At 48.1% G+C, this 15,567-nt stretch overlaps 1 protein-coding gene across 1 annotated transcript in view; it reads left to right on the top strand.

Annotated features, from left to right (window-relative positions):
• The first annotated feature begins 490 nt into the window (after nt 1-490).
• Nucleotides 491-15,567, top strand: part of IGF1R (insulin like growth factor 1 receptor) — a 309,638-nt gene continuing 294,561 nt past the window's right edge. Inside the window, exon 1 of the mRNA XM_047862425.1 lies at nt 491-1,266. Within this exon, the coding sequence (XP_047718381.1) occupies nt 1,173-1,266 (94 nt within the window). The 5' untranslated portion in view covers nt 491-1,172. The remainder of the gene's footprint in view (nt 1,267-15,567) is intronic.

Genomic DNA, 15,567 nt, shown 5'->3' with positions numbered 1-15,567 from the left:
GCCGCGGCTGCGGCTGTGGCCGCTCCAGTGTGCGCGCGGGCGCGTGTGCGCGGCCCCGAAAGTGCGCGCGCGCGCGAGCCCCCAGTGTGTGGCAGCAGCGGCGGCAGCGGCGCGGCGAGGCTGAGGCTCTTGTTTACCAGCATTAACTCCGCTGAGCGGAAAAAAAAAAAAAAAAAAAGGCCAAAAAAAAAAAAAAAAAAAAACCCGAGGAGGAGCGAGCGCACCAGGCGAACTCGAGAGAGGCGAGCGAGCGAGAGGGACGCCGCCAGCGAGCCTGCCCCCGGCGCGCCCGTGCCCGGCGCTTGCAGACCCTCGGCCCCACTCCCCGGGCCCTCCACGCCCCTCCCGCGCTAGGGGAGCTCCACGGCGCGTTGCGCGCCTCGGCTTTGACCTTCAGCGAGCCGGAGCCCCCGCGCGCGGAGCCGGCGGCGGCGGGCGGGGGCCGGGCGGGGGCCGGCGCGGAGCCCGGGCGGCGCGGCGGGAGTGCTGAGCGCGGCGCGGCCGGCCCGCCGCTTTGTGTGTGTTCTGGATTTGGGAAGGAGCTCGCGGCGGCGGCGGCGGCGGCGGCGGCGCTGAGGGAGGAGGCGGCGGCGAGCGGAGCCCGGAGGAGGAGGGGGAGCCGCTCATTCATTTTTACTCCGCATTTCTGCCCCCGGCCGGCCTCGCCCGCGACCCGGACTTCGGGGCAATCTTGCGAACTGCGTCGCGCCCTCCCGCCGCGGAGGCTCGGGTGTCGGACAGCTTCCCGCTCTGCCTGGGGTCGGGCTTGTTTTTCTCCGCCGAGACGAATTTGGGCTTTGCCCCCTTTCTGTGCAGTTCCCCCCCCCCCCCCCTCCTGCCTCTCTGGGTTTGAAAATGGAGGCCGACGACGCCGACAGCCCGCCCCGGCGCGCCTCGGGTTCCCGACTCCGCCGAGCCCTGGGCCGAGGCTGCCGGCGCTGAGGGGCCGCCCCGCGCCGCCGCCCGCCCGCTCGGCGCACCCGGAGGGTCCCCGGCCGGCGCCGCCTTTGGAGTATTGTTTCCTTCGCCCTTGTTTTCGGAGGGGGCGAAGACTGAGTTTGAGACTTTTTCTTCCTTTCCCGTTTTTTTTTTCTTTTTGTTTTCTTTGTTTTCTTTTTCTTTTTGTTTTTTTATTTTTTTGAGAGAGGGGAATTTCGTCCCAAATAAAAGGAATGAAGTCTGGCTCCGGAGGAGGGTCCCCGACCTCGCTGTGGGGGCTCCTGTTTTTCTCCGCCGCGCTCTCGCTCTGGCCGACGAGTGGAGAAAGTGAGTATGTGCCCGCCGCCCGCGGCCACTGCGGGAACTTTTCCTCCGAGGGGCTGCGCCCTGTTTGCGAAACCCGAGTTGCCGTCGTCGCAGCTGTCGGGCCCCTGGGCTCGGGGGCGGCCCGGCGGGGTGTGGAGGGGCTCGGCCTTCCGGCCGGAGCGGCCCCCGGAGCCCCGGCTCTGCGCACCCCCGCGCGGGAAGAGCCTCGGGGGCTTTCTCTTTCGCTGTCCCGGGAGCCCTGCCCCGCGGGCCGGTTGCCTTGGGAAGCGCTCGTGCCCCCGCGGCCGTGCCCGCGCTGGGACTCCGTCGGCGAAGTTCGCGCCGGGCCGGGCCCCGCCACCCACACCCCACCCCCCTCGCGGCGCGCGGGCCGCTCCGCACGGCGGGCTGGCTCCCGCGCGGCGCGCAGACGGTGGTGACAGCTCCCGCGGTCGCGCGGGGCCCTGGCTGCCGGGACAGGCGGGGATCGGGTAGCCCACCGGCCGTGGGGTTCCAGGGGGAGGCAGCCGGCGGAGAGGCCCCGCAGCCCCAGGACACGTTTCCAAACATCCCAGAGCGGCCTCGTGTCGCCAACGCGCTTTACCCCTCGGGCATTTTGGGTTCCTGGCCTTTCCCTCCCCGTCACTTTCGCCCGATCCTCTGCGGGTTACCTGCCCCCGGCTTCCCGCGACCGCTCTGTGCGGCTCAGGCGTTGGGGGGAGAGTTCCCGCTGAAGACTCCCCCCCCACCCCCGAAAACTGCAAGGTCGGGGGCTCTGCGTCAGTCCAGCTTTTCCGAGGAGCGCGTCTGGGCCCCTAGTTCACAGGGTTCTGGGACTTTCTTCTCCCAGTTGCTACCCCGGCCCGTAGACGCCTCTCCTGCAGACGGGGGTGGGGAGTGTTCGGGCAGCGTCCGACTGTGCGGGAGTGGGTGTGTGGTCCGAGCCGACGTGCCTTTCCACACACGTGCTCGCAACGCGGGGCTGTAGCTGTCGCCACACGGCCGCTCGGGGACACCTAGACGCCTGGCCCCGGCGAGAGGTGTCGCGCGCCAGCCTTTAAGGCGCGCCGGGGTCTGCGGCAGCGGGGGGGTGGGCGGGAGGGTGTTCTGTTTTGCGAGCGCGGAGCCCTCGCCTTGGTTTGCTGGCCAGAGTTGCGTCGCACTGGATCTCTCCTGCCCCGCACTTCCTTTGTACAAAGTTAATAAGCAGTATCGCTCCACACTCGCTATCGCTTGCAATCTGATAGCTTTTGTTTTGGTAGTGTCGGGTAGGGGTAGGGAAGTGCGGGGAGGGGGGGGGGGGAGGGAGGGGGGGAGAACTTAGGGCCCCACGACGTGTGGAGGAAGGAGGAGGAGGAGGGGGTTCTATACTCAGAAAATGGAAGCGTGGTTTACTGGCGTATTCGCGATGGCAGGGTAATTTGAACACGATTAAAGTTTAAATGCAGTCGGGGAACTGGGGCTGGGAACGTTGAGGGCGTGCTGGTGAGTAATGTTTGCCGAGGGTATGCAGGTGGTGCCAGTTAACTTTGAAAAATCACGACGGAGCCTCGAAGAGTGAGGGAGAATGGTGGGGGGTGGGGGGGGGGCGGCGGGGCTGTCTGGCCCCATCACGGGGGCAATTCGGAAAGGCTGTTGTGTAAACAAACCCTTCTTAAGTGTCTTGGAAGAAATGAGTCCGTGATGGAATAAGAGAAGATTTTTGTAAAGAATTAGTGTTTACTACACGGAGTAAGTCGCAGATTGAGGCCGGACCTTCCACGGAGCTGAGCTCTCCTCCTCTTTGTTTTCTAAACTTTCAGCTCACTGGATTGGACGAAAGGCTTTCGGCTCCCTTCTCAGGGTTACAGATGGTGTTTGGGGGGACCGAAGAGGGTATCTAGCCTCTCAAGGCTAAATACAGTTTAGAAGACCACAGGAGAGCTAATCCATTTTTTTTTTAAGGCATGATATTGAGGTGTGTAATGTTTCCAGTTTTATTATTTAATGTTGTGAGATTCACAACACCAGGGATGGCCTTGCGTCTTGAGGAAGGAGTCGGGCATTTTAAAATAGGATGCCTTGTTGTTCCCAGCGATCTTCCTGAGCAGTATTCTTTGTGAAAGGAGGCTCTTTCTTGAGAAAACAGGAGGAGAAGGGGCATTTTCATGCATGTTTATAATACTGAGAGGCCAAAGCTTTTCTCAAGGATGCCTTGAAAATTGTTGGTTCCTGAAAACCTGACGGATGGCCAGAAGGCACCCCGACTCAAGTCCTAACTCAGTCTCTGTTCCTTCCTACAGCTCTGACGTTTTCAGGAGAAAAGGATATGCTCAGTGTTTAGCATGTGTTCAGTTTTTAGTCAGGTGCTGGAACCCTTAACTCTGATGGAAATAAACTACTGAATCCAGTCAGGGATGAGTATTGTTTTGGGATAAAAATTGGGCTGGTGTTTGTTCCTATTGTATTGGCATATTTAAGGATTAGTGTTTACTCTTTGAACACTGACACCTACAACAGTAAGGTGATTTTCTTTTAAATCTTTCACTGAAGAGATGTAGAAGTTTTTTGAGGCAGATGAAGTCAAGCAGACACGTTTGTTTTGTTATTAACATGATGTGAACAGAGCATCTAAATAAGGGAGGCTGGGAAGTTCTGAGTGATAGCTAAATCATCTGATGGCTTCGTCTTTTTTTTTTTGTTTTAATCCACATGTATTTTAAACATATTGGCTATCTCATTAAAAGGGCTCAGTCCTCTTTCTGCCCCAGGCACAGTCCTATCCTATTGTCAGGGAAATATAGGTATGTGAAAGGTTGATGTTTAAAGAAGTTGGTGTTTTATTACCAGAGGAAGAATCCAGAATAAGAAGGTTGGAAAAAACCTAAATAGCAAATTATAGTTTAGACTCTCTAGAGGGAACTCGCAAGTAAATGATACTTTTGAGTAGGGATGGGGTGTGGGTCAGGATTTGAAGTTTAAAAGGTTATATGTTTGATTTGTCAGAAGGATTAGAAAACTCTAACCTTAAGAAATATGCTAAGGTTGCCTGGAAGAACCTTAAAAGCATCATGCTAAGTGAAAGAAGCCAGTCACAAAAGACCACATATTATATGATTCTGTTTACGTGAAGTCTAGAATAAGCAACTCCATAGAGACGGAAAGTAGATTAGTGGTTGAGTAGGGCCGGGGGAGGACGGAACAGGGAGTGACTGTTCATGGGTATGGGCTTTCTTTTGGGGGTGATGAAAATGTTCTAAAATTAGATTGTGGTGATGGTTGTACCACTCTGAATATACTAAAAATCATTGGAGTGTCCACTTTAAATTAGTGACTTTTATGGCATACAAATTGTATCCCAATAAACCTGGGTCCCCCCCCCCCCTTTTTTAAAGAAATCTGCGAAGGTTGACAAGAATGCATTGTCACTTTGAACATAGAGGTTAGATTAAGTAAATTTGTCCAGCAAGTGATCATATCTCTTTTTTATTTGTGGAGTTTCTTACATCCGTGCACTCTAGCAATACGGCAAACTGATGGCTGGTGTTGTAACAGTGGGGTTTCAACACCATAGGAGAAATGGGCAGGAAAAAAAAAATCTTGGTTATACACAGCTCAAGTAGGGATTTAGGGGTTGGACTTAAAAAACACAAATGCCAATGAAAGTCAGATTTGTGACAGTGAAATCCTTAACTGAATCCGAAACGAAGTTGGTCTTTCCAAGACTAAAGTTTAGGAGCTGAGTCCGGAAGGCTTTTTGTATTTCCAGTTTTCTTACATGTGTTTTCCAACAAAGAAATAATGTACTGTTTTAAGATGGTAAAGAATTTCCACTTTGTTTTTTCTTTCTTTTCTTTCTTTCTCTCTTTGATATCCCTTATTAACTACTCTGGTAGTAAAGACTGAGGATGAATGGGGTGGGTTTTTTCTTTGTTGCTCATTTTATTTTTTTTAAATGGCTTCAGAATCTGAGCAGGAAACAGGATCTTTGTACGCTACAGTAGTTTTTTCAGGCATACGATAATTTTTTTTAATTAAAATTTCTCGTGGAACAAAAGATTTAAACATACAGCAAAGGCATTTTTGCTATGCCCTTTTCCAGATTTACCTTGGCCTTTTAATAGAAAAAGATGTGGAGAATAGTGGTTGTTTACATTTGTTTTTGCTCTTTGTCTAGGACTTAGTTTACTAATAAAAATGTTTCCTGCCCTTCTTATTGTTGCAAGATCAGGGCAGTAATGAAAATCAACTGTATCGTTTTCACTTGTTGCCTTAGAGTTTTGCCAAGGGGAGCCCTCAAGGGACGGTAGCTTCCTTTTAAATCTGGTTTCATTTGTTTTGTGAGAAGCAACTGAAGCTGTAAGAAGCAACTGAATCCAGCCAACACTTATTGGGCACCTGCTGTATGAAAGCTGGACCCTATGCCAGGCAGTGAGTAAGCTTACAAGGAAAGAGGGCTTTGTCTTTGTCCTTGAGGCATTTCTTAAAACTCCTGCGTGAAACAAAGTTGCTTAGAAAATCAGATCTTTTTCAGACTCAGCACAGAATGCACGGTTTTCAAATAGGCGGCAAACAGCATTTTAAAGGCCCTTTAAAAACATTTCTGTAGACTTAAGATATGAAGTAAACCAATGTTGCTGAATCTTCTAAAGCCCTCTGCTGCCCCATTTTTGCCTTCCTCACACATTGCCTCCCATTGCAGTACTGGACGCACGGGACACATTCACCGGTCTACGTTCAGCCTCTCAGCTTTTTTACAACATTGGTTCTGACAATTGTGATTAAAAATGTGGAGTGTTGCAGTTACCTTTTGCCAACACTTCAGGAGTTACAGGTGGCGTTCGTGAATGCTGCACGGCATGTTTTGAGTTGTACGGAAGGTGGAACTTATTTCAAAACTGTTCTGGAGTTACACATTGCTGAGCCTTCTGGACATTATTAGGAAACTTTCTTAATTGTAAGGCTTTATCATGTAAAAGAACTCACTGTTTGTAAAGGTGCAGAAGGGTAAGAATAAGATCCAGGAGGCAATTGAATCATGACTTTGTTTTTTTTTAATCATAAAAAGTAGAAGCTGTGTTTCTTTCTGGGTTGTGATTTGCTTCGATTTGTTTTCAACACTCATTTAAAAATCCTAAGAAGAGGTATCTGTGCCTGCAGGCCACCTTACACCGAACTGCTTTTCTTAGCCAACCTGTGACAGGTGCTGAGTCCAAGGTATGCATTCCCATCAGTTGTACTAAATATATAGTAGTTGCACACGTGCTTGAGATAGGGTTTCTCCATTTCTCTGTCCGAGATGTTCTGAAGGAAAACGTTGAACACTCGAAGGACAACAAAGTGAATAATGAATGAAGCACTCTAACCCCCCCCCCCCTTTTTTTTAAGTTTATTCTTTGAGAGCGAGCGAGCAAGTGGTGGGGTGGGGGTGCAGAAAGAGAGGGAGAGAGAGGATCCCAAGCAGGCTCTGTGCTGTCAGAGCAGAGCCTAACTCGGGGCTCCAGCTCATGAACTGTGAGATCATGACCTGAGCCAAAATCAAGAGTCAGGTACTTAGCTGACTGAGCCACGCAGGCACTCCCCTCTGACCTTGAAAATGGTGTTTGGGGTCAGATTATCAGGAGGAGGTTTTCCCATTATTTGTCAAGATGTGATTTGGCTTAAATTTAAGGAGGGGATACATGCAACAGTCCTGATGTTTGTGCACAATGAGACTTGTTGACATTTGGGGAGAGTAACTGATTTTCAGTATTTGGAAAGAAACCTCTATCTGTAAAACTGATTTGTTCTGAGCAAAAGGCATATGTTTTGTATAAGATTATTGGTAAACAAAAGATCTTTAAAAACAAGTCAGGTTGTTACCGCAATAGATGTGTATTCCCTTGGCATGATGAAGTTTGTTTCTCTTGTTATATTGCTATGGTCTTTTTTGACTCAGAATAGTAAAAGTATCTTTGATTTTGAGACTTTTGAAGACTTAGATTGTTTTCTGTTTTTAAAGCATCAGTTTTTACTCATGTTGTAAAGTCCCACATATCATTTTTGAAGACTTCCCTACTTTTTTCAATTATGCCAGTTTCACTCATGGCCTGTGAAACTGATTCATTTCAAAATCTTAAGGAAATATTGATATTTCTGGAATTGACAATTTTTTTCTCCCTCCTCTCTCAGTAAATGTATATCGAACACTTAGTGGGCTTAGATCTTTAAGTTTAAAAATTCATTCTGATACCATGAAATATTTTACGGAAGATTTTAAAGGTATGAATCAAACCATAGAAATCACTTGTTATGTTTATTTAAAACACTAAAGAAACGGGATGCCCAGGAGGCTCAGTCGGCTGAGTATCCGACTTTGGCTCGGGTCATGATCTCACTGTCTGTGGGTTCGAGCCCCGCATCAGGCTCTGTGCTGACAGCTCAGAGCCTGGAGCCTGCTTGGGATTCTGTCTTCTCCTCTCTCTCTGCCCCTCCCCCCCCCCCAAAAAAAGAAACATAAAAAAAATAATGAAACACTAGAGAAACAAACTAGTAAGCAAGGCTTTTATTCTTTTTTGTGCCCTATCAAGAATTTTTAAACGTATAGGTTGCTATTCAGATTTTACTGGAACACAACAGAAAGTAGTTTCTTTTATGATGAAAGATGCAGGTTGGAATGGCAATAACTGTTACAAGGTATTGTTGCTGTTATTTATGACGGGGAGAAGTAGGTAGGGATGCAGGGACTGCCTTTATTCTCATATTTATCCTCTCCTTGGTTAGTGCTGGTGATAGCTTACTTTCTAAGTTGCTGGGGATGTGTCCATGGAGCTGAGTGTCTGTCCCACTTATGATGGCTGACAGTCTTGCAGCCCATACTTTCTTATTTGACCTACTATGGTGGCTTAGCCACATGGGGAAAACGTGCACGCACATAACTGGTACCACAAATACTACAGAGGTAGCTACGTCTGCCTTAGATTGCTCACATTATAATAGTCTGGATTTTTTTTTAAAGCATTTATATTTAAAGACATAGAAGTATTCTATTCCTGGTCCAAAGGGTTCTTGGCGGGGAGGGGGGAGGGAAGGGAGCTGAAACTTTATTCGTTTATTTCACGCCTCACTGTCTTAGCCCCCTGCACAAGGCAGGCACCGACTTCAGTAATAATTATATAATTGTGTGTGTGTGTATGTGTATTTCCATGCATTCAGATTCTGACTGTTCTAAATCCATTACTGTTTCCGTCTTGTGTACTCTTGTGTGGCTACTTTCTTTTTAACCTGGTGCTGGCTTTCCTTAAACCGGCTTTGGAATAACTTGTCAGTTTGGTAATTCAGGTGTACTGCATGCTGCTGTTTAAATTACTCTTGACATGGGAGAACAAATACATTTTGACAGCCTTAAAGCATAAATGTTTTATAGAGCAGAACTTTTAAATTTTCCTGAGATATTTTGGATGCATACTTCCAGCTTGTCCTCTCATGTAAAATATAGTTGGTGGTTTGTCTCTATAAAATTGATAACTGGAAATACATATTTGACTAAGTAAATGAGACAGCACCAATTTGGGTTAGGCAAATTTTAGTTAATGCCTTTAGTTCATAGTAAAGGAACAGAAGTCTGATGATATTTAGGGGGAGATAGGCTTACGTGTTACGGCTTTTCCCAAATTTGGAGTATCCGAGTGGCTTTTAATAACTTCCTGGAAAAAAGTAGGAAGCACAGAGAGAAAGCCAAGGTGTGCGGTCCATGATCCATCTGGCAAATAGTTTTCTAAGTTATTAGCTTTGTATAGATTGTAAGATCTTCATCAAATGTGCTCAGATTAATCTGTGTTGTCCTGAATTTATTCTCCCCATATTCTTTTCCTGGGTCTCCTGCTAGTGGGATAATACGCAAGCTCACAGACTCAGGATTTGAAAGAGGAGCACAGATTGCCATGAAAACAAACGAACAAAGAGACCAGTGACAGGAAGATCTGTTGTTCAGCTTTCCTCAGTTCTGTCGTCTGATTTCTGCCGACAGTGAGTTCATGGCATATGTTAGGTCGCAACGTGGTATAGTTTGGTTACAGGAAATTTCTTTTGCGATCATCGCCTTGCACGGTTGGGTGACCTATTTGGGGTTTTCTTTCTGACATGTCCCTCAGTAAGATTTCCAACAACAAATGTTGAGTCAGGATGGAATTTCTAGTTAAATTTTAGTTCGTCAGCTCACTCGTTTCTGGGGAGACTGGTTAATTGAATGTTTCTACCTTACCGAGTCCCTTGAAATCATTCAGATTGTCTCCTGATTTTAGCTCCACCCTGGTCCAGTCTGCCAGACCTGCATCATCTGCCTGAGGAGATGCTCAGCTTGGCCTCCGAGCCACTTGGGCTACTTTGACTCCCATTCCTTCTCTCTGGTGTGATGGATGGGCCAGCCTCAAATTCTCAGCGTGTGCCTTTTGTGGTGCTGCATTGTGGTTCAAGAATCAAGTCCAAGGCTCCTCACACTGGGCTGCAATAAATACATCCTTAGTGAGACTGCTTGTAGGGATCCCGTGTTAATTCCCAGCACCCACGCTTCACCTCTGCGGTGAACACGCCGTGCCATTGCTGTCTCCATGGTTTTGTTCCTGCTGTGTTCCTGGTCTGGAATGTTTTCTCCTCTCTGCTACCCCCGTACAGAATAGTGGAAAGTGCTACTGTAGAGAGCAACAAAGTCACCTGGTTCGAGTTTCTCCTTTGCTGCCAGTTAGGTCTTTGGCCCTGAACAAGTTATTTAATTTTTTTGAGGCTCAACACAAATGTAGAGACTTAAAATAACTGGGACGTTTTCTTCTTTTCTCATTAAGCAACATCACAAAAACTTCTTCTAATATATTCAGAAAACTAATGTCAGAAAAATTGGAGGGGGGAGGGTGTAGTTTTTTTATTTTTAAAAATCTCTGGATTTCAGACAGATCTGTGGAACAGGGACAGATGGTAGCTGTCTAAAGGTGGGGTGCTAATCAGGAAATTCATTTCCTCCAAATACCTTTCTATGGTTTTAAAAGATCTGAGATGATATACTTTTGTTTCTAACTCCCGATGCCTCTTCCTTCATGAAGCCTTTCAGATTGTTCAAACTTCCGTAGACCTAACCTCCCCCCCTTATTCCCTTTGAGTTTATTACCACTACTGTGCTGGTTAGCAGTGATTTGTTTTGTCCTGTACCTGAGCTGTCGTCATTTTATGAGGCCGCAGAGAGCAGTGGAGCCAAAGAGCTTGCTTTGAGTCTCAGCTCCTCAGTAGTGAAGATCTCAGGCCAATGATTTAATCTTCCTGTGCCTCAGTTTCCTTGTCTGTGAAATTGCAATTTTAATAGAACCCACTTGATACACTTATTTATAGAAATTAAGTGAATTAATACATATGTCAAGTGCTTAGAGCAGAAGCTGGCATATACTAAGCTCCTCAGACTTCAGCTTCCTACTGCTCTTATGGATGTGACATTCTTGAACGTAGGTGTTCTTTGGATAGTGCCAGGAAAGTAGGACACACTAGAGACTTGACTGTCCTTGTAACTTACATGCGGTTGGTATATAGTAGGTGCTCAGTAAATGTTCTACAATAAAACTTAAGGTGCTTAACAGGATACATTTTGTTTGTTAAATCCCGGTAGTACGATTTTACCTATTTTGAGCAAACAGTGGTAAACCCTGGCAGTTCACCTTCTGCTTCAGAGATCTGTTCATTACGCTTTCTCCCCTAATTCTTCCCCTTGTCCATTCCTGCTGGCGCCTGAGAAGTCTCCAGTGCGTACTCTGCCCACCTCACTAATGCGTAGGCGACACCTAGTGGCCAGAAAAGAGATTCAGCCTCTTCCGTGACTGATTTAACCCTGCTCGTGCCCAAGGATGAAGATAGCGATCGCCTGCTCCCTCCCCACGCGCGTCCCTTAGATTTTGTCTTCTGGCTTGGTTCCTGGGAACTGATAGCAGGAGAATGTGTGGACTGCAGGCTTCGGTAGAAACCACTGGGATTTCGGATTAAGACTGCTGTAGTGTGTCAGCCAGCTCCTTTGAGAATGAGCTACAATTAGGGTCTTCCTAAGTGAGGTAAACAACTTTGGTAGAGTCCTTGTGTTTAGTGTACCTTTCACAATTCAAGATTTAAGGTGTTTTTACAGGACTTTAGCAAATAAAAAGTTCTAAAATATTTCTCTTGAGATTAGAGATTAAAAAAAAAAAGCCCTACTAATTCATTTTGAAAAATAAAGCAAGATCCCCATTGCTCTCTTTCTGTGGTAACACTTAAATTATCATTCTTAATAGGTGTTGCCTTGGACAATTTCAGGGAGTTAAGACACTCACCAGTCAGAATTCCTAACGGAGAATGACAGACACTTCCATTAACCGGTGTTAGATCTCACATCAGATGTACTGGGTTCGGTATTTTTCTGTGTTTTGTTTCATGCTTTTTTTGGTACTTTGAGAATCCACTTTGTCACTTCCTTGGCTGCAACTACACTTACTATGTACGTGGTTATCCATTTTACCTTTTGAAAGTTGTAGACTCATTTCCCCGTGATTGCTGTTTATTGTTTTTATTCATTTTATTCTATTTTATTTGCTTTTTATTATTTTTAATTTGGAAATCATTTCTTTGGCTATCTGAGAGAGGACCACAGTGTGCCATCATCTCAGTCGTTTTGAACAACTCTTTGGGCTCCTTTTCAAACAGGCTGTACTCTTCCTTTCAAGTCCCTTTGCTCTGGCTGGTAGCAACCTCTCTGCTTAAAACAACTCTTAACCAGTTTGCCCTCTGGAAAACTCCTTTAAGCATTAGCTACAAATTCACCCCCTCCGCAGCCTTGATTCGGCATGTAGGGTGGTCACGTGACACTCTATAGCTCTATGAGTAGCTTGACCTGTATTGTTTCCCCCAGTGGCCGAGAAGGACAATGATGGCACCTTGGTCATCTGTGAATTTCCAGGACATGGCCCGGTGCCTGCCACACGGGAAGACCTCAAACAGGAGACTTCTTAGAGGGCTAAGCCCTGTCCTGCTCCCCCTACCATTCACTGTGAAGCATCTTGATAACAAATGTATTCTCATCTTTTTATTATAGCCCTGCCAGCAGAAGCATCTTACCGTGCTAGTTACCACTATGTGGAACTCGAAAGCAATAAAATTATCTTTAAAATCAAACTTTTGGGGTGCCTGGGTGGATCATCATTTGAGCTTCCGACGTCGGCTCAGGTCAGGATCTCACAGTTTGTGAGCTCAAGCCCTGTGTCAGGCTCTGGGCTGACAGCTGGGAGACTGGAGCCCACTTCAGATTCTGTTTTTCCCTCTCTCTCTCTGCCCCTTCTCCACTTGTGCACTTGATCGCTCTCTAAAATAAACATTAAAAAAAAAAAAAAAAGCAACTTTCATCAGGCTTTTTGCAGACTGAGGTGAACAAAAGCCTTAAAACTCCAGGAAAGCCCTGTCAAGGCTGTCTCATCCGTGTGGAGGGACGCCTTTTCCCGCAAGTTCCCTCCAGATAGGAATGAATGACTCCTGTCCACCAGTTGTTGGTAATGGGGCTTCTCTGGTGGTACTGGGTGCCTGACTGAAGGCAGGCACTCAGGCTGGGTTGGGCTGTGTTGTGGTCCAGGCGTGGCCTGATACAGAGGACCCCCAAGGTCCAGCCTCCGGGCCAGGTGGATGCTTCCATGTCTGTAGCTGCCCACTGCTCTCTCCCTTCTGGATCACACGGCAGGCCTAGGTCATTTCTCATGACCTGAGTAGCCTCCAGATCCCAAGGCACAAGGTAGAGAGAGATGACGTGCTTTGGAAGGTCTGATTGGAACTAGCAGAAATACTGTGAACAGGCACTTGCTTCTGTCCCTTGCCTTGTTTTCTTGGTGAGGCCAGTAAACTTTTGCCTCGGATGCTGACAGGGATGACAGCCAGTCGTAAAAGGCTCTCATCACTTGAGTGCCCCCCTCTCCTGGGTTCTGGCCAGGGCCTTTGATTGGCCTCTCTGACCCCCCGCCCCCGGAAGTTTACTTGTCTCGGATGGCGTGAAGAGGGCTCCTGAAAGTAATTAACACCTAAGAAATTATCCTTAAAAGCTTCATGCTCCTGAGGAGACTGGTGAGGCGGGATATTTCTTACGGAAAATGTAAACATAATCATTTGAACCTGGCATGTTAATTTCAAGCGTACCTTGTGTTAAAAAAAAAAAAAAAGTATCTTGTAAAATTGCCCTGTGAATGTTGCACAGGGTGGATGTGAACTCACCAGGACAAGCCAGTACAGCGCCCGCCTTTCATCTGCCCTCGTCAGTGGGGTTTGCATGTGCACAGCGCTGCCTTTGAAGCCCTTTCTCCTCAAACACCTCGCCGTCTCTGTCTCTCTGATGCAGGGAGGCATATTGGGATTGGGAAGGGAGCTACAGGCCTCAGTGTCCCCATCGTCCCCATCTGCGGTTTGGGGTATTTGGGATGATATGAAGATTGGCAGTAACGTTTCTGAGGGGCCAGCAAGTAGAAGGCATCCAAAGGCATGTTTTGTCAGTCTCTTTTCCATGTGCCATGGTGGCCCTGCTGGCCTCTCGCTGGAGCTCCTCTCCTTTCGCTGTCTCCCTGGCACTGGGTATCACTGTCCCTCAGGGATAGACCTCCTGTCCCTTGTCTGCAGTGAAGTTTTAACCTCATGAAGTCTGAGCCTCAGCTCAGCCTTCTGGAACCACTAACAGGCTGCCTCTCTGAGCCAGAAGAGAAGCTGTCTTTGAGTTAACTCAGGCTGGTTCCCGTGGACCCTTACATTCAAGGTCATTGCCCATGTAAAGAGGAGGACGGTGGGGAAGATCCAAAACCCTGCTTCTACCGCCAAGGCCTCCAATGGCCTCAGCTCCCCCAAGAGCCTATGGAGAGCACGTGTACTACTTTCTCAAGGGGCTGACTCTCCAGATGGAAACAGTCAAATGCTGGTGGATGGTTGCAGGCAGATGCATTCAGTGCTTACTCATGGGATGCTGACTAGTGGGGAAGTTTGTGAGCTGGAGGGGTGCTGTCATGGAGCTACTGAGGAACCCGAGAAGGTGTTAGGCAGTCTGGCTAGGGTTCCCAGGGGCAGTAGCATTGGCATTGGCCTGGGCATTAGCGCCAGGCGCGCTGGTGAAGGGACTCAGCGGTGGGTAGAGAGAGTGGGGAGCTTTGAAGCATTTTGAACCTCGGGGTAGACGTATTGAAAGGGTGCTGGGGAGGCTGCCCTGGCCTTTGACGGGGTCAGGGTTGGGGGACCAGAGATAGAAACCCCAGGGTGAACCAGTGAAGGTGTAGATGGGGGAGGACCCAGGGGGAACACCCTCCAGTGAGGCGCTTGACATTGCAAAGCCCTTTGGAAACTGCCGCCCCGGACTTCAGAAAAGCTCCTGTAGGGGAGCGCTTACCTTTGTCAGGGGCATCTGGGGTACCTGGTAACGTCCAGGACGAGTGCTGAAACTGCGGGAGTAAATACACAGCCTCCAGACATACTCCCAAAGTGAAACCTTTTCAGGCGGCTGCTCTCAACGTTCATTGCCAGGGCACTGCTTTCTAACTTTCTGAGAAAAGCCAGGCGAGAGATGACCCTCGTTTCCATCTGAGCTGGGTCGGGTGGACCCGAGTTGGCCCTGGCCTTGGCTTCCTGTGGTTGGGATGGACGGGGAGGGGCCCCTGCCCCCCCACCCCCCTGCAGTGCTGGCAGACCTTGCAGGGCTATTTCCAACCGTCACCGCACAGGCTGAGAGGAATGAGGAATAATTTGTTTAAACGAGGATGCCAACTTTGCGTCCAGGTCTGGGCTTTGCTACTGGTGCTTTTTAACTCCTATTGATTGATGTTTTTAACTTGACTGGGCACATTGTAGTTCTCGATGAGAAGCAATCACCAGTGTTTAGCCCGCAATTGGTGCTCGTAGATACGAGCTGCCCGTTCTCTACGACTGTAACTGTTTTCACTGGACAAATACCATTAAAAGACGCAGTAATGCAAGAGGCTTCCTGGAAGGGTGACATCATGTGGCCTGGGGGATTTTGTATTCCTCGTCTGCTATCAGGATAGAGAATTCTGAATTTTAAATCATTTTATACCTGTTTGAGCAAGTAGAGCCCAAGGATCTCAACCGGTCTGTGTTTTCTTCATTTGGAAAACAGGCCTCCTGCCATGTCCCGGACGCTTCTGCCTTCAGTCGTGCATGATGGTCCAGGTTCCATTTTGAGATTTGAATTAGAGCCCAGAGCCTCTCACAACAAGTCTACGATGTGCTGTTGTTCATGGGACACCTTATTTCCTGTGTCTGCCCCAGTCTTCTCATCTGTAAAATGGGAAATGGTAATGGCACATGTACTTCATGAATGAGTAC

The sequence above is a fragment of the Prionailurus viverrinus genome, chromosome B3 (genome assembly GCF_022837055.1).
Source record: "Prionailurus viverrinus isolate Anna chromosome B3, UM_Priviv_1.0, whole genome shotgun sequence".
NCBI classification, from domain to species: Eukaryota; Metazoa; Chordata; class Mammalia; order Carnivora; family Felidae; genus Prionailurus; species Prionailurus viverrinus.
This window is presented reverse-complemented; position numbering and strand designations above follow the sequence as displayed.